At 43.2% G+C, this 22,541-nt stretch overlaps 2 protein-coding genes across 3 annotated transcripts in view; one reads left to right on the top strand and one right to left on the bottom strand.

The window, feature by feature from the left end:
• Positions 1-849: 849 nt before the first annotated feature.
• On the bottom strand, positions 850-10,088 carry RPUSD4 (RNA pseudouridine synthase D4). 2 transcript variants are annotated; one of them, XM_003417478.4, is made up of 7 exons: positions 9,861-10,088; positions 9,329-9,494; positions 7,852-8,053; positions 3,467-3,560; positions 3,246-3,390; positions 2,551-2,648; positions 850-2,022 (listed from the first exon to the last, which is right to left on the bottom strand). In XM_003417478.4, the coding sequence occupies exons 1-7, from the start codon at positions 10,041-10,043 to the stop codon at positions 1,783-1,785; spliced, it is 1,128 nt and encodes a 375-aa protein (XP_003417526.2). In that variant the 5' UTR covers positions 10,044-10,088; the 3' UTR covers positions 850-1,782. The 2 variants fall into 2 exon arrangements, with proteins under 2 accessions (XP_003417526.2, XP_023412836.2); XM_023557068.2 differs by having other exon boundaries at positions 9,793-9,978.
• Positions 10,089-10,146: 58 nt separating this feature from the next.
• FAM118B (family with sequence similarity 118 member B) overlaps positions 10,147-22,541 on the top strand; it is a 78,059-nt gene continuing 65,664 nt past the window's right edge. The window contains exon 1 of the mRNA XM_023557069.2: positions 10,147-10,231. The gene's annotated coding sequence lies outside the window, so the exon portion shown is untranslated. The remainder of the gene's footprint in view (positions 10,232-22,541) is intronic.

The following is a 22,541-nucleotide window of genomic DNA, read 5'->3' as shown; positions in this document are numbered from 1 at the left end:
CTGAAGATGGCAAGAAGCCGTGGCAGAGAAATGGTGGCAGGAGAGACTGGCAGGAGATGGCACAGTGGGCTTCCCAGCCCACAGAGCAAGAAACCTAAGTGCCTTTGGGCAGGAGGTTTCCTGGAGTGGTGTGCCTGTGGGCACTTGGTGGAGCTAGATGGGACCCACAGAGCTGGAACTGAGCGCCTTCAGGTCGAGGCTTACTGGTGGAGGGGGGTGACTCTGGGGAATTTATCGGCAGAGCTAAAAGATCTTTGTAACACTTGCCGCAGCAGGGCAGAAGCCAAGGACCAGAGAGAGCCATGTCTGTGGGCACAGCTGAGAAGAGGCTGTCCTAATGGAAGAACCATATTGTGAGCTTCCTGAAACTGAACTGTAACCTGTTACCTCCCTAATAAACTCCATAATCATGAATATTGTGAGTTCTGTGTGGCCACTGCAATGAATTATTGGAACTGAGCAGAGAAGTAGAGAGTACCATGAGAGGGATGACTGGTGTCAGAATTAATAAAGATGGTAGAGAGACGAGACGTGTCTGACCTCTGCCTCATAGGAATCAGCCTTGGGTTGTTGATCTTGATTCTCCTGCCCCCTTGAGAAGTCATGCCATGCCATTTTCACAGGAGCCTTGTTTCCAAAACAAAGACTTTAAGACAATAGCAACGACCTGCTGATATGGCATAGTGACCCTATAAGATGGAGCAGAACTGACCCATAGTGTTTCCAAGGAGCAGCTAGTGGATTCGAACTACTGACATTTTGGTCAGCAGCCATAGCACACTCATAGCTCTTAACCACTGCACCGCCAGGGCGGTGATTATATACTTAAAAAAGGGTGAGGGCAACACCTTTATAACCACACATTAGCACATTTACTGACCATCAAAAGTCATTCCCCAGTCTAGAAAGGGCAGATAACTACATGTAGCTAAAACACCAACCTCTGATCCAGAAGTTTCAAGCTGGTACCTTTCCCCAAATGTCTGCATCACTGGGGTCCTACAGGTCAAATATGCCCTGCAAATATGGTCTGCTTGCTGCCCAAGTTTTTTTTTTTAATTTGATTTAGCTCGCAATATACTGGGAGATTTCACATAACCATCTAGGTTTCCTGATTCTCTGGAAACATTAGAAAGATCCCTGTGGCGATCACCAGTTGGAGCTAACAATTGCCTTCTTCAGGCAGCACAAGATCTCTGTAGTTTTTGTCCCCACCAGTGTCTTATACCTGCTGACTTCACTCATTTATTTTACTGCTGTTTACACCCACTTACATCTGCTTTCCTTCCTGATCCAAATTCCCCAGCTCGATCCCTCTCCAGTCACCCCCATCACAGGCTTCATGGCAACGAGAGCAGTAAACGGGCCCAAACCAGAGCTAGACAGAAATCCTGGATCCCGCTGACGTGTTTACCCGTGCTTTCTTTCCAACACTGAGAATCTTCCTGATAAAGCTCTACTATTGGATGACTACAGTTCCTGACCACGGATTCTGTCCTTCAGTTCTCCTTCTTTTCCCATTATTGACCCAATCTGCTCAGTTCTCTGTCCTTTTTGGAGATTCTGAGGCAGGGAGACTTCTCAGACTCTCTCATAGCTCGGACAAACCATCAGTAAAGGGACTTTATTCTCCATTCTAAGCCCTGACGCAAGTTTCGTCAGCTTATCACATCTGGATTTTCTGGAGGCTGGTCCTCGTGAGAAGTCAGCAGAGTCACCAATGGCATCTTCATTCCCATTATGGAGAACAAAGAGTTCAGGGGCCACCCTGCCTAACAGTCTTCACTGCACTCCCAGGTGCCCTGCTTCATCATTTTCTGTTTCATCCTTACTGGGCATTTCTAAGCCCAGGCGGCTCAGGGAACGCACAAAGAAGCGAGGAACCTTGCAGACCAAGTTGAGTTCCTCCTTCCTGGACCCCATAGCAGGCAGGACTAGCTGCCGGGCATGCAGGTGAAGAGGGATGTAGCGGGTCTTCGACTGCTCCAGCCCCAGCTTCTTCAGGGTACCAGCAGACAGCTTCTATACAAAGAAAAGATGGACCCTTGAGAGCAATACCAACAGTTCATCCTTGGCCAACAGGCAGGGGCAGAAGACTTCCAGTGAAGGGAAACCAACTACGCCCCTGCAAGACACAGCAATGGCTCTCCCTCTTTAGGGGCATATCTAAGAAGGTTCAGATCTCAGATAAGAGGAAAACTACCACACCGGGGAGGCTCTTACAGGCCAATGCTCTGGCTTTCCGGAATGCGCTATAACAGAGTCAATGGATGAGAAAGATTCCACCTTGGTTCATTAGCAGTAGCACGAAAGGCTGATTTTAGCCTTTAGAAAGGCTCCTCCCCCCACCCCCCAGCCCCCTAACAATGAAGTGGTGAGTTTTCCAATAGATCCTGCAGTCCCAGGAGAACAGTAACTAGCTGCTTCTGCATCCTCTAGAAGCTGGGCAACCAACACAGTTACCCTGTCTGAAGAACCACTCTGGGACTTTAACAAACCCCCAGAGGTCTCCCCCTTGTTTTGCTGCGCATTGGGTCAAATTAATATTACCTGGGGGGCCAACCTATTCCAATCTGAGTACTTATGATCACCAAGGATTGGACAATCTAATCCAAAAGACAGGTGAACTCGAAGCTGATGTTTTACTCCTGAAACAAACAACAAAAAAAAAAATCAAAGAAAAAGAAAACTTACGAGAAGCCACAGAAACAATACCACTGCTGATATTTGCTTCTAAGCATATTAAATCAAAGCATAATAAAACTGGTGAAACCCCAAATACAATAAGGTATAAAGAATAACATAACAAACCATAAGCTATGCAGCACCACCACCTAGCTTAAGAAATAAACAATATACTGTCAAAGGCTCCTACGTACCCCTCCCCAGGCACATTCTCTTTCCATTATCGATAACCATTACCCCAAACTTGGTGTCTATTATTGCCATGACTTTTTTAAATAATTTCACTATATAACGATAATGGTAAATAGCATTGCTGTCTACATTTTCAAATAAATGTGATCAAACCGTTTATAGTCTTCTGCTATCTACTTTTAATAGCCGTCCCTTGCTTTCCCAGTCTTGGATTAACACCAGAAACACTCTCAAACAAGTCAACTACAATCCCAGCCCCCCCAAAATACCAGTGCTCAGGACAAGGGCAGAGCCCAGCGTGAGGCCCTGGACAGAGCTCAGGAGCACTGAGCTTCTGCTATCCCACTGTAGGCTCGTGGCACCCTCACCGGTAACTGGGTGGAGCTCCAAGAGGGCAGAGGAGAGAGTGCTGCTTAGCAGCTGGTACTGCGTCACAGCAATGTGTGCATTCCGGCTGCTACGCACTTTCACCATCGTCCCATTGTCCATGCGGTAGCTTGGGGACAGCGTCATCTGAAGCCAGAGATGTCAGATGTGATCTCAAAGGAAGAGCAAGAAAACCCACCCCTCCAGAAGGCAGCTCACCCACCTTGCGGTGCTTCTGCTGGCCTTGCACCTCCTTCTCAATGATGGGGATGTCAACAACTCCTGCTGAAGGCGTGGGGACACGTACGGTGATGGCCCTGGGGGTGACACAGATCCCTGCTTTAGCCACAGCAGTAAAAGCAGAGCTTCTTGGATTTGGCCACTTAGAGGATCGAACACTGGACCATCTGCACTAAATGTGGTCAGTTCTTAAGATCTATGGGTCCCAGATGATTCTCTGGGTGAAGTGCTCAGCCTGAGAACTTGCAAGTATTCTTATTCGCATATCCTTTTTGCTACAAAAAGTAATACATGTTAATTGCAAAATAATTGGCGGGGGAACACCAGAAAAACAAAAAAGTTATATTAATAACTTGATCTTTCATTCTAGCCTTTAAAAATGTACGTGTGTATTTTAAAATAAAAATAGGATGATATGGTCTTACAACCTGTTGTTTTTTTGTTTTTACATACTAAAAATTGGTAGGTCCTGCTTGCATACTAAATCAACGAGCACATGAATAAATGAATTAATGGACTGAATGAAAAACTATTTGCCAGGAAGGAACAGAGCCCAAAGAAGTCTCAGGAACCACACCAGCACTCAGTAACTTGTTCCAAATTTCTTTTGACTGAGGTCTCCCTGTCATCACTTTACAGTCAGGTAGAACACTAGGTTTAATCTGTCCTTAAACGTATGCCTCCTTCAGGTCAACCAAATAGGAATCCTCCTGGTACTTAGTGGCTTATCACTACAAATAAAAAATTGAAAATAACAACCCAGTAGAAAAACAGACAAAATATTCAATTCCCAGAAAGAGAAATTCAAATAGTCAAGGGGTTAACACACCACCCAGACAGTATTTCACACCCTGGGCACCTTGCTTAAGATTAATGGCAACCGTGAGTTTGGGCTGCTATCTAACACACTTTGCCATACTTAGACTGAGCCGTAACTACTAGGTTACCCTTCCTGTTGACACAGCAGTACACCTCAAACATCTTCAGTCAGGAAATAGTCACTGAATGCATGAGCCACTGATCTAGGTGGGCACTAGTGCCATGAAGATGAACAAGACAGTAATCCCTGCTCTCACAGAATTCATGTTGAGCAAGACTCAAACATATAACTCTAATAAAAAGTCCTCTATCATAACCAAAAAGGAGCCCTGGTGGCACAGTGGTTAAGCGTTCAACTGCTAACCAAAAAGCTGGCAGTTCAAATCCACCAGCCACTCCTTGGAAACATTAAGGGTAGTTCCACTCTGTCCTATAGGGTCTCTATGAGTTGGAATCGACTTGACGACAATGCGTTTGTTTTGGTTTTTTATTGTAATAAGTCATCAAATGTTAACTGGTTGCTAATTGGTTGCCTACTATGTTCTACTTCCAACTTTTACTTCCTGTACTCAGCACTTAAGGGGGTTCCAGCCTACTTCCCCAGCATCTTCTCCAACCACCCCCCACTCCAAACTGGACTATGTACCTTACTCCTTGGCTCATGCCACTCCCACAATCTAGAACACATTCCCCACTTCCCCTATCTAATCCTATTCATTCATCAAGACCCACGAATTGATTTCAACTCCCCCACAAAGCCTGATAATGAGAGCAGTTACCGATTCTGAACTCTCACACACAATTTTCACAAATACAACTTATCTTTTCTGGGCTTACTTTTTGATTACTTGTGTACATAGTTACAATTTCTATTTTTTATTTCTTGAGCTCTTACTATGAGCTAGGTACTGTGTTAAACACATCTCATCTTTTTCTTATTTAACTCTCCTATCAACCCTATTAAGGAGCCCTAGTGGCACAGTGGTTAAAGAGCTCAGCTGCTGACTGGAAGGTCAGTAGTTCAAACCATCAGTGATCTCCACAGAAGATGTGGCAGTCTGCTTCCATAAATATTTACAACCTTGGAAACCCCCTGGGGCAGTTCTGTAGAGCCACTATGAGTTGAAATTGACCCGATGGCAATGCGTTTGGTTTTGGTTTCGGGATCAAGCCCATTATTCCTATTTTTCACAGGAAGAAAACAAAGCTTAGATAAGTTCAACAACTTGTCCAAGGCCTCATAGTTGATAAATGGTATAGCTGAGAGTTGAACACAGATCTAGCTGAGCTCTTAGCTACTATGCTAAACTTCATCTAGTGCCTTACATTTCTTATTACCGTGGTTCTTAAGCATGATTGTACATCAGAATCATTTGTGAAGTTGCAGACCTTTTTAAAAATAGAGATGCCCAACCCCTATACTCTCACCAAATTTAGGCATCAGAGCCTCTGTGGATGGGTCTTAAGCATATAAATTTTTAAAAAGTTTCCCAGATAACAAAATACCTGTAAAATCTGTAATACGAAAAGAACAAATACCCAAAATATAAAATAAATACCTACAAATAAAAAACAGAAAATAACCCAGTAGAAAAATAGACAAAATAGTCAAGTCCCAGAAAGAGAAATTCAAATAGCCAATAAACATGAAAACCAGCCAACATCACTAATCGCTAGTCCGTAGGAAACAGCAAGTAAAACATCAGTTTTTACCCATCGGAGTGGTAAAAGTTTTAGAACAAGTAGCTATAACAGAAAGTCCTCTATAATAATATAGACCAAAGTTTCTTAGGGGTCAGCAGAGGTGGGAGGGAGGGGGAAAGTGGGAGCCATTGTTCAGGAAGCAGGGAGTATTGTTTATGGTGATAAAAAATGTGGTAGCAATGATTACAGGTTAACATCAGTAATGCTGAGTCAGCAAATGCTGTATTTTTATATACATTTTTACAACAATAAAAAAGGATGGATTGATCAGGCGTATGGGGAGGTGGGTATTCAACACTAGCAGGAAAATAAACTGATTTAATCTTTTTGGAGAGCGATTTGGGTTGTAACTATTAAAATTTTAAATGTGCACGCACTTCACCTCAGCCATTCCATTTGTACAGATGTATCCTAAGGCCATACTTACGTATTCTCTGTAAACCAAAAAACCAAAACCACTGCCGTCCAGTTGATTCCAACTCATAGTGACCCTACAGGACAGAGCAGGGCTGCCACATAGGGTTTCCAAGGAGTGCCTGGCAGGTTCGAACTGCCAACCTTTTGGTTAGCAGCCGAGGCTTTTAACCACTGCACCACCAAGGTTTCCGTTCTTTGTAATAGGCTCTGAAAAATGGGAGTTTACCTAAACATCCATCAAAAAGGAGCTAGGTAATTAAATTATGATGTATCTACACAATGGACTACCACAGAGCCATTAAAATGTACACTACAAAATGCTTCAAAATATTTATTATTCAACTGAAAACAGCGGGTTGCAAAACAATGCAAAATACGCTACCACACAAAAATATGCTTACACACCCCCAGTATAACTCTGGAAGCTTACACAAGACACTTGTCACAGTGACTGCTTCTGGGGAAGAAAACTGAGTGGACGGGGAGCAGAAATAGATGGGGTTTTTTTTTTTGTTCATGTATTTGTTTCCTGCTATAAAAACTCTCAGGTAGATTCATATGTACCAACATGGAAAGAGTCCCAAAATACAAGAGTTGTGGGAAAATGAAGTACAATGTATATTGTATGATGTGACACATATACAGCCACTCCCAGGATTACCAGCGACTTCCACTCTTTCACAAGTCTGTCTTTAAGTCGAATTTGTATGTAAGTCGGAACAGTTAGGGACAGTTGATAACTAATGTGTTAGTTAAATGTCTTAGTACATAGTGTACCTTTCTATGCATAAAAACATCAAACACTTCCAGCTACACTAAAACATCTTTAACTTAATAACACAGTAATAATGTCTTGATGTAGCAAGATAGTGCCTCTTTTTATTATGAACCACTGTATATACCTTGAGTTTTTAATATAATAGGCTCTATGGGGATGGACTCGTAACTACGAGCTGTATGTTAAGTCAGATGTTCATAACATGGAGACTGCCTATACACAAACACATATACAGATGTACTGTATATAACAGACTTGCATGTAAATGCATTGAGTAAGGACCAGAAGAATAAAAATTAAACTAACAATGGTTGCCACCTCAAAGGAAGAGACTAGAATGGGGAAGTGGATGGATTCTCCAAACATCTTTGGCTTTATGTGCTTTTTATCACATGGATAAAATTATATTATCACTTGTATAATTAATTTTTGATAATTTTGATGTACAACCAGAATTAAGAACCACGAACCACTATTCTATCAGACCATAATATTCTAAGTGCCAAAGCTGGTTCATATACTTTTTATATCCCCACAGGTCCGAGCACAGTGCCTTCTATTACTAGGAGTTCCTGGTGTATGAATGGATGAGCAGACGAAAGGGATGCCTTTTTTCATGCCACCTCTACCACCACCAATGGGCCTCATACCAGTACTTCTTGGCCACCTGACGGGTTTTAAACAACTGCTGGACTTGATGTGCCACTTCCTTCTCCCAAGCCAACACCATCACACCCGTAGTTTCCTTGTCCAGCCGGTGACACAGATGCAGGGGCTCTGCCTTGTGGCCACGCAGCATCTTTGCCAGGATAGGCAGTACATCCGTGATGCAGAGCTGGACACCAGGGCCGCCTAACAAGGGAAAAGCCAGAGGTCTGAGTGGCCGGAAAAGGTCCCACCATAGAATTCTACTCGGGGACAAAAAGCCCTTTCTGGTTTCTTAATGTTTTCTGGAGCCTTGCTACCTGAAGTGTGGTCCAGGGACTCGCAACATCGATATGCTCAGAGAGCTTGCTAAAAATAGAATCTCAGGCCCCCAACCCAGTCTATTGAATTAGAATCTGCATTTTATAACAAGATGCCCAGGTGATTCACAAGCACATTAAAGTTTGCGAAGCACTGTCTTTGCACACGCTTAAAAGAAAATCATCCTAAAATCAGAAATCAAAATGGGGAGGTCTGATATTTCACTATACAAGGACAGGCTTGAGAATTTGGAAGTCAGCTCTAGTGAAAAATGCAACACCCTCATAAAGCATTAGATAAGAGTGGATAAGAGGACAGCTTTTGGGTTAGACATTTCTGGGTTCTGCTCTATATATGCTCCCAAACAGGCATTTGACCCTGGACAGATTACTTCATCTTCCCACCTTCAGTTTTCTCATCTATAAAATGTAAATATCTCGATAAGAACTATCTCACAGGGAATGGGAAGGCAAGACGCTGTTGTGGAGATTAAGAGAAAAATTTAATTCTTTGTCTTTATGCTCAAACTTCTCCAGATCTCCCCAAAACGCACTCCCTTCTTCTATCTAAAATATGTCTTTTTTCTCTGAAGAACTCTTTCCCAAATGTATTTTTTAAGTCTCAGTCTTTCTTTGACTCACTCCATCTGACAACTGCATTCAACGTTTATCCAAAAATATTTCAGTGCCCATTAAGTTCCAGGCACTTGGGGTTTTAGGGTGTATATTCCATAGATTTGTTTTTTCTTACGTATTTTTTCCTCTTTCCTAGTTTTAATGAAAAAAAACCTGAGGACAAGGACCCCCTGGCTTTTCTAGTCTTTACAGCACTCTGTGGGAGTCTCCACACAGAGCATTTCATGAATCACTACTGACTGTCAGATGTCTTTAAGTGCCATAGGCAGTACACGAAATTCAACAGTTACAACTGATTTCAGAAAGTGGGTTCTGTCTTATTTATCTGTGTCCTCAGTAGGGCTTTATATAGACTATTGCTCTGTTGCTGCTGTGTGCGTTGAGTCGATTCTGATATTTCTCTATTCAGGTTTAACCAATCTTGAATGCAAGGGTGGGAGAGCCCCACAAGGGCATGTACCAGGGCTGCCCCTATTGTGGGAGAAAGCAGCAGCAGGTCCCCCTCCCTTTCCCACATGGTCCTTACCATGCACCGGGAGCCCGTAGGGCTTGTTGATAACCACAAGGTCCTTGTCCTGGTGGAGAATCCCCCGGTTCAGGGCCTTAGCAAGCACGTTGGGGTGCACTCGCTGCAGCTGCTGTGTGAACCGCACTAGCTCCAGCACCCTCCGCTGAACAGGGTTTGTGGGCACCTGAGGGGGAGAAGGAGCGGTGGGGAATGCCTGGTAAAAGCTTTCAGTAAAGTGTGAGAACTTGGGTAGGGAATGACCATCTTTGCATTAATGTCGCTCTTTCCTCGAGTAATTTGAGAACAAGGGTGCGTGCCTGTCTCATCGAAGTATCTACGTGATGCTCACGACCTGCCAAGCAGAAGTCAAAGACCCAGCCCCAGGAAGACACCGCACCTCTAGTAGCCCTTCGCTTTCTCCCCTTTCTCCCACCACACGTCCACGACATTTACTGGATATACCTGTCAGAAGATACTCCTACCTCACTCCCCATTGGGAAAACCAGTGAGCGTACTGTCTCTTGCGAGTAGTGGTCCCTTTCGGACTCACCGGCTCCTTCTTTTGTTCCTGTTTCTGGGCTCGGAGCCTCTCCGCTAATCGCTGGGCATTCAGAGGCTTAGAAGCAGCGGCGGCAGAACAAAATGGCTTTGAGACGAGAGGGAAGAGATTCCCCCAATGCTGGCGGGTACCGCAGACCCAGAGGCCAGGCACGCTACAAGTGGGCGCCGCCATCTTGTCAAGCAGGGAGGGGCGAACCCAGACCACGTGACGAGGTCAAGAGCGGGAGGGACGGGGTGGGCTCCGGGAGTCACGTGGGGAGTGGGGCGGAGCCTGGGCGAGTCACGTGGGGCTGTGCGCGCAAAGTGCGGCTGCGCGGGCCGGTAGCTGCAGCTGGAGCGGCGGCGTCTGGAGGAGACACGGTGAGTGTGTGGGGAAAGCAGGCTAGGACGGGGAAATGCCGGTGCCTCAACGCTTTAACATTTTCCGCGCGCTCAGGATTTTCGTTTTCTGCCAGCACTGCCCTGGGAAGCCGTTCCTCCCTTTGGGAGACGATCCTACTCAGAAACACTTCCCCGCCCCCGTAGAAGCGATTCCTTAGAAAAGCTCACCCCTAAAAGCTTCCTCAGGCACCTTCCTCGTCCCTCCTGGCAACCGCATCCCGGGTGTTCGGCTCGTCCCCTAAGGGACGCGTCGTGTCCCCTCTCGCTTCCTTACTCCTCAGCCTTCGGAGATGCCCGGATCTCTGGAGCCTCACCTCCCCGACTCTCAACGTCTTTGTTTCACGTTGTAACCTGCCCTTCTCTCCTAGAGATAATGGGAGACCTTCCGTTTTCTAGGGGCCCCAGCCGGTATTGCCTTCCCAGAGAGCACCTTGGACTTCTGTCCTCCTTCAAGAATTATTTCCTGGGGGTCTCCTCTCCACCTCCCCTCACCCTCCACCTCCCCTCACCCTCCACCTCCCCTCACCCTCCACCTCCCCTCACCCTCCACCTCCCAAAAAATAGACTTACGGGACACAGACGTTCCCCTTCTCCCCTCTGCCTCCTTAATTTTTTCCCCCTCGTAGTTTGCAGCCGCCCAAACCCTCTCTCCCATCCCCAGATTACAAGCGACCCTCTTTGCCTTCACAAAGCGATGGCTGGAAAAACGAACATCTGGTTGAGATGGTAGTGTTAACATACCTTGGCCATACCTGCCATTTATTAAGAAATCCAATGCCGAGTTCTGAAGGGGTGTCCTGAAAACTAAGGGATCTCTGTAGACGACAGAAGAAACAGTTTTTTACGGCTGCTTAGAATTGAGGCTGCCTGAGGAGTTAGAGTAGGTCTGGAGGCGGAGGCACCTTCAGAAGGAATTGGCAGGAGGGAGCCACCTCGAGCATGAAATAAAGTTAAACACGTAAGTGGAGCTAGCCTATAAAAAAACCAACCAAACCCGTTGCCGTCGAGTCGATCCCGACTCAGAGCGCCCTAAAGGAGCTGGCCCGTAGAAGACTTTAAATGGAAGAAGAGTTTAAACTAGGTGTGATGTAGTGGGGAATTTTGGTAGCTTCTTGAGGAGAGGGGAGACTCCTTGAGTGTGGAACTCTAGAAATGAGCCTGGTATGTGAATGCAGGACAGATTGAAAAAGGAAGAGCTTTGGGTAGCAGGAAAATCATCTAGGATGCAGCAGCCTGGACGGAAAGTAATGAGATTATGCCTCATTCAGTGGTATTTGACTCCCTAGGTGTATTGTACTTTGAGTTTGAATTGCTTAAATACCATTGACAGCTGGTATTGAACTGTGTGTGAGTCCCTTCAGGACTTACTCATTTTTTTATCCCCATGCCTGGCACGTAGTAAACTCACAGATACTTGTTAGTTGGCTGAAGTACATCACGGATGTGTTAGGTGTGTCTGAACGTTTGAATCGTCTTATTTCTGTCAGTTTTTGATGTGAAGAATGGGGAGAAATATTTTTATGAAGAGTAGGAAAGAAGGTTTGTGTGTGTTTCTGTAAAAGGCAGGTGAGCAGGATATAAATAAAAAGAATTCCAAGGGATATTGGGAAACATCTGCTGTTAACAGGTAAGATGTAGGTTTATTCAAGTCGAGAAATTCTTTCCTAAAATAATTACTACCTTTTACTGACATACTCCAGACCTAGATTCTACTTTTCACTAAATGGTTGCACATCACTTGTTACTTAGGTACATGAAGCCCCGTTTCCAGGGGTTATACTTGCTGCATCCTAACAAAGGGGGAAAAATTATAGTTCTCAAATAATAGACCCTGAAATTTGAGCATCAGGCCTTAAATTCACACCATTACATTAATTACAAACCTGTTTTGGGTATAGAACTTTTATGGCTTTGTGTAGGGCCTGGGAGAACTTGTTTCTACCGTAACCTGTCCCTGTGGCATTCAAAAAACAACACCTGTATTTGTAGAATTGGCTTGTGGCAAGAAACAAAATGAGGAACCTACTCAGACGTCATTGCTGGTGACACAGAGCTTGTGTTCTTGGGTTTCAGGTTCACCCAAAGCATGCAGTGCAGTGTTATGTCTAAGAATAAAAACACTGGTTATCCGTTTTCTGGAGAAGGAACTTTTAGGATTTTCTTGGTTGAAACTGTGTAAGAGAAATTTAAAGGATTCTAAGTTTTTTGTTTGTTTGGTGTCACAGTACAGCTTTAGCCAATATGGGTGCTGAAGTTACCGGGTCTTAATGTTCCTCCTATGCATCTGGTGAAGTTGCCCTCTGAGTATGCAAATGTCTTTTTTTATTGTTGTTGTTTAATCTGTATTACCTCCTCCCCCTTCCTCATTCAGTTGATCCTATTTTAGGCGGTTAATTTTTTCATCTTCTGCACCAATCTTATATTCTCTTTTTGGTTGAGAACTCCTCTTGTTTGGATTCTCGGTACAAGGAGGAAAATGCCACTAGTAGTGTATTTATGCTTAGAGAGCATAGCTCTGTTGAAACATGGCTTAATGACGTAGATTTTGACGTATCATAATATGTGCCCTCAAAACTACATAAAGAAGAACGTGGTAACTAGTTTCTAAGTATATTTTCTAATCTATGGAAGAACAAAAAGGGTGCTTTGACGTTTCACAAATATGAACAAGGACTGATTAATAAAGAAACTTGTCTTTAAGTATCAAAAATTAAGATTAATTAGTGGCATAAAGTTAAATTCTGCGTCCCCAGTGATTTGCTAGTTGCAGATTAACCAGAGATTCCATTCCTTGAAGAGCAGTGTCTTAGATCTAGTGCTTCTGTAACAGAAATACCACAAGTGGATGGCTTTAGCAAACGGAAATTTATTCTCTCACAGTTTAGGAGGCTAGAAGTCCGAATTTGGGACACCATCTCTAGGGGAATGCCTTCCGTCTGTCAGCCCTGGGGGAAGGTCCTTGTCTCCTTTCAACTTCTGTGGGCCTGGCATTCCTTGGAGATCTTTGTGTGTGTTGGTATTAGTCTTCCCCTGGGTCTAGGAGGTTATCAGCACAGGGACCCTGGGTCCAAAGGAGGCACTCTGCTCCCAGCTCTTCTTTCTTGGCGGTAGTCAGGTCTCCGCTTGCGTTTCTTTCCTTTTATCTCTTGTAAATTAAGAGGTGCAGGCCATACCCCAGGATGTTACATCCCACCCAGATCATCATTAACATGACCTAATCCTGCCTCATTAGCATAACGAGTGGCTCACTCCCAAATGAGACTATAACCACGGGCATAGAGGCAAGGATTTACAGCACATCACAAAATGGAGGAAAATCGATGACAAAATGGAGGACAACCACACAATACTGAGAATCAAGGCCTAGCCAAGTTGACATATATTTTGGGGGGACACACTTCAATCCATGACAAGAAGGAAGTCCTTGGACATTGTTTTGTGGTTTTAGAGAGCTTAAAAGAAGCAATTAGCAGGAACTTCCTGGAGGTGTCCTGGAAAGTATAGTAGTTGGGAGCTAGGAGATCTGGGTGCTGGTACCAGTTCTGCTACTTGTGACTGTAAGTAAGTAATTTAGTTTTCAGTTTCTTGTCTTTTAAAAGAAGATTCTTACAGCTCTAAGCTTCTATGACGATTTTCCACTGACACTTAAGTACTTCTCCTTTGGCCTTAATAAGTGCAATATTATCTCTAACACGTTATTTCAGGCTTGTCTCAGTTGCATTTACCGTTGGCACAGGGAATCAGGATTTGCTCTTGTCCTGAGACTTGAACCTTGGGCTACCTGGGCTAATGTTTATATGTGGAGGTTACTTAACTGAGTGGTGTTAGAATATACTTAAGATATCCTAAATGGAGCATGGGAGGGGATGCAGATAGAGAAAAATATACCAGGTTCTGTATACGCCTGTAACTCGAGTGTTAGTCCTTTCTTCCATACCAGCATTTGAAGGAAATTCCACTGTACTTTTGTCCTTCATTATATGTTTATTCAGCTTTTGAGGAATTACCAAGGCAGGGCTAGCTTAAACCAGTGCTTCCCAGACTTTTTCATACTATGGGACACATGAAAATAATTATTCTGTCACAGGGGAAAACTGGAGGTGGCCCACAGAAAGTAACCTGGGAACTCTGGCAGCATCAAAGGCTGAGGAGATCCCTGTCCTGTGGCACATCTAACCATTAGGAAGGTAGGCTTTATACATCCTGGATCTTTGACCTAAAATCCTGCCTAACAAGGGGAATTGTGTCATTGGCTATTTTTATTAAATTGGCCACTAATCTGTTTCATGTTTATGCTCTTAGCTAGTTTATTTTTAAAGACCCTACTTGTTCTTACAAAGTGGCCTGGGAGATGCTTTTGTCATGATGTTCCGGCCTCACTGGATTATGGGCTGTCTTGTTCTACCCATGTATAGAAGATAGGGAATATCCCGGATCAGGAGTTCAAGGAGTAAATGGTTTTTCTTTAAATAGCTTATTTTATATTTTCCTTTATAAAAATAATACTTACAGAAAATGTAAAAAATAGAAAGGGAAAAAATCATTCATGGTTCTGTTTCTCAAATAGCATTGATATCGTGGTCCTCCCCCCCCCATCTTTTTATCATGATTTTTTTAAAACATTGAGTAACATTTCAAATATTCACAGAAGTAGAGAAAATAAGGATCCCCCCCCATGTGCCTGTCAGCCAGCTTCTACAATTACCCAACTCAGACCCTGTCTATTCTGCACATCTACCCTTACTTCCCAGATGATTTTGAATCCCAGACATACCATTTCATCTGTGAATGCTTCAGTGTATATCCCTAAAACATGACTTGTTTTTAATATAACTACAATACCATTGTCACACCTTAAAAAAAAAAAATGTGTTCCTCAGCATCACCAAGCAGCCAGTCAGTGCACAGATGTTCCTGTCTCTCTTTTTTTTTTAATGGCTGATTTTTTTTTTTTAATTTACTTATTGTGCTCTAGGTGAAAGTTTACGAATCAAGTCAGTCTCTCATACAAGAAGCCGTCATACCCCACCATGCACTCCCAGCTGCTCTTCCTTTAATGAGAGAGCACATTCCTTCTCTCCACCCTGTATTCCCCTTGTCCATTCAACCAGCTCCTGTCCCCCTCTTCCTGCTCATCTCAGCACTAGACAGGAGTTGTCCACATAGTCTCATGTGTCTACTTGAGCCATGAAGTCCACTCCTCACCAGCATCATTGTCTGTTTTATAGTCCAGGCCAATCCCTGTCTGTAGAGTTGGCTTCGGGAATGGTTCCCATTTGGGCTATCAAAGGGTCCGGGGACCATGCCCGTCAGGGTCCCTCTGGTCTCAGTCAGACCATTAAGCTTGGTCTTTTTATGAGAATTTAAGATCTGCATCCTACTCTTCTTCTGCTCCATCAGGGACTCTGTTGTGTTCCCTATCAGGGCAGTGATCGCTGTAGCCAGGCACCATCTAGTTCTTCTGGTCTCAGGCTGATGTAGTTTCTGATTTATGTGGCCCTTTCTGTTTCTTGGGCTCATATATACCTTGTGTCTTTGGTGTTCTTCATTCTCCTTTGCTCCAGGTGGGTTGAGACCAATTTATGCATCTTCGATTGCCACTTGCTAGCATTTAATACCCGAGACGTAATGGCTGATTTTTATTTTGATAAGCTTTTTTGATTGTGGTAAGTATATAGGTAACAAAACATTTGCCATTTCTGCAGTCTTCACATGTACAGTTCAGTGATACTATGTTCATCATGTTGTTCAACCATCAAGATTAACCATTCCCCAATTTTCCTAGCACCCTTACAAAAGCACAGTGCCCCCAAGCACTGTGTCTTCTGTTACACATTTTTAACAGTTTGATTTGTTTGAATTGCGATCCAAAAACAATCTACAAATCGTGTACACTTTCATGGGCAGCACCATATGGGGCATATAGAAGAGACATGTGGAGTGTAAAACCTTGAGGATGAATAGAGCTCAGAGCCTGAGAGCTTCTGGTTTGGAGTCAGACAGACTGGGTTTCAAATCCTGGCTCTGCTACTTAGTAGCTGTGTCATCTGGTGTAGGTTACTTATCCTCTCACACTCTTAGTTTTTTTATCCTGTAAAATGTGGCTAATAACATCTCCCTTAGGACTGCCATGAGGATTGAGTGAGTGGGTGCATGTTAAAGCTCATGGTAGAGCCCAGCACATGGGTGATGGTCAGTAGATATTAGCTATTCCCAGCACATAGGATAGCACCACATGCATAAATGTTTATTGAGGTATGGATTTTAGTCTAATTCTGCCACTCAGGTGACTCACTTCAAGATTTTAGACCTTAAGCTGCTCCTCCAGAAAGAGAAGTGGGTTGAACTACTAGATCTCTAAAATTCCATTCAGATCTCTCATGTTCCAGGGCTTGCTGGAAGTGAGGCAACTTGGTATGTACAAAGAGTAATGAGCTCTGAAACACTCAACTGGAGTTTCAGCTGAGCTTTGTCCTTTACAAGTGTTAACTCTCCCTGACCCCAGCGTCTTCATATATAATGTAATAAGATTGTTGTGATGGGCAGTAAGATAAATATTTACGGTGACTTAAAGCGTAGTCCCTGGGTGGTACAAACGGCCAAATGCTCAGCTACTAACCAAAGATTGGCAGTTTGAACTTACCCAGAGATACCTCGGGAGGAGGGCCTGCCACGTCCAGAAAAAATGAAACAGGATCCGTGCCTCACGCCATGCACAAAAAACAAGTTAAAAAGATTTTAAAGACCTAAAGGTAAAAACTAAACCCATCCAAATTCTTAGAAGAAAATGTAGGGGCAACGCTGTCAGGCCTGGCTTTCGACTGTGGATAATATAATAACAAAAACACAGACAACAAAAAACAAAATAAATTAATAGGACCTCATTAAAACTAAATGCTTTTTTATTTAATTAACGAGAAAAGTGAAAAGATGAGCTACCAGTTGAGAGGATATCTTCAAAAACCGTAAATTGATAAGAATCTCATAACCAAAATATACGTAAAACTTCAGCAACAACAAAAAGACAACCCAATCATAAAAGGGGCAAAGGACTTGAGTAAACATTTCACCCAAGAGGACATTCAGATGGCCACCCACTAAACACGTGAAAAGATGCTCAACGTGATTAGCCATCAGAGAAATGCAAATCAAAACCACAGTGAGATACCATTTCACTCCCACTAGGATGGCTGTCCAGCGGTGACAGCGCAGTGGTTAAGAGCTCAGCTGCTAACCAAAAGGTCAGCAGTTTGAATCCCCCATTTGCTCCTTGGAAACGCTATGGGGCAGTTCAACTCTGTTCTGTAGGGTCGCTATGAGTTGGGAATTGACTCAACAGCAATAGGTTTGATTTGGTTTAGGCTGGCTGTGATGGTTAAGGTTGTGTGTCAACTTGGCTGGGCCGTGATTCTCAGTAGTTTGGCAGTCATGATATAGTCATGTGCTGTTGTAATTATCTCCGTGATGAGATCTGATACAATGTAATCACCTCCGTGATGAGCTCTGCTATGAGCAGCCAGTCAGTTGAAAGGAAATTTTCCTTGGTATGGCCTGTATTCAATATATATGGACTTTCTGGCAAAGTTCCCTGGCCTTTGCTGTGCTCTGGATCCTGCTTGCAACTTGTCTTCATCAGAACTCTGGTTCTTGGGACTTGAGCCAGTAGCCTGCCGCCTGACCTGCTGATCTTGGGTTCATCAACCCCTGCAGCTCTACAAGTCAGGAGAAGCCTCTAGCCTGACACCTGACCCCTTGACTTGGGACTTTCCAGCCTCTGCAACCCCATGAGCCATTTCCTGGATATAAATCAATCTTCCCCACCCCCATATATATATTTGCTTCACTGGTTTTGCTTCTCTGGAGAACTCAGCCTAAGACAGTGGCTAAGATTAAAAAAATAAATAAATAAACATCGGCAAGAATGTGGGGAATTGGAACTCTTATCCACCGCTGATGGGAATGCAAAGTGGTATAGCAGTTGTGGAAAAGAGAGTGGCAATTCCTAAAAACAAAAACAAAAACAACAAAAAAAAATAGAACTACCATATGATCCAGCAATTTCACTATTAGCTATGTACCAAAAAAAACCTGAAAGCAGAGACTCAGAGACTTGTATACCAGTGTTCGTTGCAGCACTATTCACAGTAGCCAAAAGGTAAAACAACTTAAATGCCTATCGATGAATGAATGATAAAATGTGGTACATACATACAATGAAATACTACTCAGCCAGTAAGAAATGAAGTCTTGATACCAAAAACCAAACCTGTTGCCATCGAGTCAATTCTGACTCACAGTGACCCTATAGGACAGAGTAGAATTGCCCCGTAGAGTTTCCAAGGAGCGCCTAGCGAATTCGAACTGCTGACGTCTTGGTTAGCAGCCGTTGCACTTAACCACTATGCCACCAGTGTTTCCAAGAGAGGAATAGAAGGAGGAAATGGAATGTGTGGCTAATTGCCTCCATGAACACCCTGCCTCCTTTGCCGTGAGACCAGAAGTACCGAATGGTACCCAACTGCCATTACTGAACATTTTGATCAACTATTCTATAGAAAAATCCTGATCAAAAGGGGTGAAATGCAGAATAGGATTTCAGATTCTCATGGAATCCAGTTGTTTGGAGCCTTGGAAGCTGGTTGAGCCCCTGAAACTGTTGCCCTGGGATAATCTTTAAACCTTAAACCAAAAATTTCTCTTGAAGTCTTCTTAAAACCAAACAGTAGTTTAACAGAGTGTCTGCCTTGAGCATTGTACTCTTTTAATATCTATCAGTATTGGTTCTAACTGACAACAGCAACTCAAAAGATAGGAAATTTAGAGGGTAGTGAGATGACATTAAGGGGGGACAACTCAGAAAAGGAGGACAAGAATGTTTGCACAGCTCGAGGAATGTAATCAGTGTTACTGAGTTGTACCTGTAGAAACTGTTGAAGTGGTGTATGTTCTGCTCTGTATATCAACAACAATAGAAATAAATTATAAAAAATAAAGGCCTGGCCAGCTACTGAATAATCAGCCATTGAAAGCGCTGTGGAGCAGTTCTACTCTGCAACACATGGGGTCTCCATGAGTCAGAATTTACTTGATGGCAACTGGCACTATCGGTAGGGACTCGAATTATTATTCAGTAACATTCATAATTACAAGTTAAAATAAAATTACATTAGAGCATTTTCAGAACTTTAAAGAACTACAGTGTGTATTTTATGGGATTATATAAATGAAAATGACCAGAGTAATCATTGTGAATATGGGAAAAGGAATGTAAACTGAAAGGAGGGTGAGCCTGGCTTCCAGAACCAGGAAAATTGAGGAACTGTTAAACCCTGTGGTTGGATAAAAGTCAGAGGATATCAGGATCCCTAGAGAAATTCAAGAAGGCATTTAGAACAAATAGTTGCTTAGGTAGACTAAACCTCTTTTCTGTAGTGGTTGAAAATTTTTGAGCAAGGACTAATAAAATATGTGGATTGTTGGTGGTGTGTGTGTCTTCTTTTAAACTGTTAGTGATTGGAACAGTATGCCTCTCATTACATTGTTTAATGAAGATAACTGTTGCATTAACACTTGTTTAACTGCTGTTAACAAGAGTTGTTAACCAATTTAGAAAACCAGTCCACACTGAGATCCCTATGTGCTAGTCAGCAGTTCTGCAGCTTGCTTGATAAGAATCACCTGAGGCGCTTGTGAATATTACCAGATTGCTTCTATAGAAATTTTGTTTCAGTAAAGGCTGAAATAGAGCCCAGCAGTCAGTTTCCCTCCCTCGGCTCCCACTCAGCAAGCAATCTGGGGATTCTTCAGAAAGCTTTGGGGGACACTGCTAGAAGACTGGTTAAAAGCAGTGTAGACAAGCAGGACTGGGCCAAGAGTTCTTTCATTTCGGGGTATACCAGACAAGAGATAAGGCTGCTAAAAGATGTAGAGAGAAAATCTTCAAATTTTAAAATGCTGCTACTTTCTTTTGTTTTTATCAAAGTAATTCATGTATGTGGTTTAACAAGTCAAATAGTACTAAAAAGACTGATAATGAAGAAAACAGTTCTCCTCAGTCCTCCCCACTTCACTTTCATTCTTTAAAACAACTACCCAGTTCTTTTCCCCTTTCCTCTGCATTATCTTCATATTTTTAAATTATTTGATATGTTACTTCTTTTTTTGCAGTTTTGCACCTGTTGATTTCCTGCTGTGATAGATAAGGGCTCAGTTCTTCTGCCCCACCCCTTGCTTCCCTTTCCATACCTGCCATCCCCTAACAGAGATGCATTGTAATTTTTGGTTAAAACAGGCAGCTTTTATGTACTTCCACCTCTGCCAAATATAGTTCACTGTTGAGCCAGATGAGCTGTCACAGCCACAGCCACGCCTCTCATGTTTCATATACATCCCGTTACTTTTTCCCCAAATGGCCCAACATACCCGCCATGATCTTATTAATAACATTTTTCATGAACTCAAATATATCACTTCCACTTTTTTGTTGGAGCCCTGCGTCTTCTTCCTCCTCTCTCTACAGCATTCCACCTGTCTTCCTGGAACCATCCTTCACTCTTCTGTGCTCGAACCCGTGTCTTCCCCTTTCTTGGTTTATGACCTTATCTTCTTCAAGCACATACTCCAGTAATTTCATAAGAAGTCTCAGAATGACTTTATTTTGCCTACACACTGGTTTGATGGTTTGGCAGGTGTGATGGTTAAGGTTGTGTGTCAGCTTGGCTGGGCCATGATTCTCAGTGGTTTGATAGTTGTATGATGTTGTGATCACATCCGTGATGAGATTTGATATAATGTGATCACCTCTATGATGGAATCCTCTGTGAGTAGCCAGTCAGCTGAAAGGGAGTTTCTTTGAGTGTGTGGTCTGCATCAAATGTAAGTGGACGTTCTAGCAAGGCTCGGGGGCTTTTGCTCGCTCTGGATCCTGTAGCTGGCTCCTGTTTATCTGACCTCTGGTTCTTGCAATTTGAGCCAGCAGCTTACCTGCAGTCTTGCCTGCCGATCTTAGAATTTGTCTGTCTTTGCAGCCTGTGAGCAAGAGCCCTGCTCTCTAGCCTGCCAATCTTGAGTTCACCAGTCCTGTGACTCAGGAAAAGCCTCTCCCCTGACCCACGGACTTGGGACGTTCCAGCCTCTATAACCATGTAAGCCATTTCCTGATACAAATCTCCCTGTATACATATTTTGGAAACCCTGGTGGCATAGTGGTTAAGAGCTACAGCTGCTAACCCAAAGGTCAGCAGTTCGAATCCACCAGGAAACCCGATGGGGCAGTTCTTCTCTGTCCTGTAGGGTCGCTGTGATTCGGAATTGACTTGATGGCAAGGGGTTCAGTTTAGTTTCAGTTATATACTTATTTATATGCTTTACTTGTTTTGCTTCTCTAGAGAACGCAGCCTAGGACAACAGGTTATAGAATTCTAGGTTGGAAGTAATTTTCCCTCAGAATTTTGAAGGCATTTCTGTACCGTCTCCTGATATCTGAAATTGCTCTAGAGGCATAGTGATTCAAATCTGTTTTATGTGACCATTTCTTGGTTTGGTTTTTTTCTTTTCTCTCTCACTGGAAATTGCATGGATATTCTCTCTCTATCCGTGGTGTCCTGAGATCTCATGATGATGTACCATGTGTGGGTCTTTCTTCATTGTCCTGGGTACTTGGTTGAGCCTTTTATTCTAGAAATTCATGTCCTTCACTTCTGGGACATTTTCTCATCTTATTTCTCTGATTTTTCTAACCATCTTTTTTAAAATCTGCTTTCATAATTTCCATTCTTCTTATATAGTACAACAGCCTCAAAGTGGGACTGTTACAGTTTATTGGTTTTCTTCTGCTCACTGTGTTGGCTCCATTTCCTCCAGGTTATTCAGGGCCTTTGCACTTGTACTTCTCTCTGCCTGGATTGTATCTTCCCTCAGACATCCAGTGACTTGTTTCCTCACCTCCTCAAGTCTTTGCTTAAATGTCACCTTAGAGGGGTGATCTGGCTTTGTAAAAGTACAAACAGCCATCCTCCTTCCCTGCCTTATTTTTCTCCAGGAGTGTTTACCACCATCTAGCATACCACATATTTTATTTGCTTGTCTCCTCTACCACTCAAGTATAAATTCTATGAGGGCAGGGATTTTTGTCTGTTTTGTTCACCATCATATGTCTAGTATCTAGAACAACACCTGGCTTATAGCAGATACATACTAAATAATTTCTTGAAGGAATGAATGAGCACTTTAATGTTGGGATTTCTTCAAATATCTGATGATCCCTGGCTGTTTGTTCTTTTTTTTTTTT

This window comes from Loxodonta africana, chromosome 15 (genome assembly GCF_030014295.1).
Source record: "Loxodonta africana isolate mLoxAfr1 chromosome 15, mLoxAfr1.hap2, whole genome shotgun sequence".
Taxonomy (NCBI): domain Eukaryota; kingdom Metazoa; phylum Chordata; class Mammalia; order Proboscidea; family Elephantidae; genus Loxodonta; species Loxodonta africana.
This window is presented reverse-complemented; position numbering and strand designations above follow the sequence as displayed.

Bases quoted from the DNA above. Each gene is read 5' to 3' on its own strand.
- RPUSD4 (XM_003417478.4), bottom strand. From the start codon at position 10,043: ATGGCGGCGCCCACTTGTAGCGTGCCTGGCCTCTGGGTCTGCGGTACC. The intron at 9,495-9,860 runs GTGAGTCCGAAA...TCTCCCCCTCAG, and splicing joins AGGAACAAAAGAAGGAGCCG to GTGCCCACAAACCCTGTTCA. The intron at 8,054-9,328 runs GTAAGGACCATG...TTCCCTTGTTAG, and splicing joins CTACGGGCTCCCGGTGCATG to GCGGCCCTGGTGTCCAGCTC.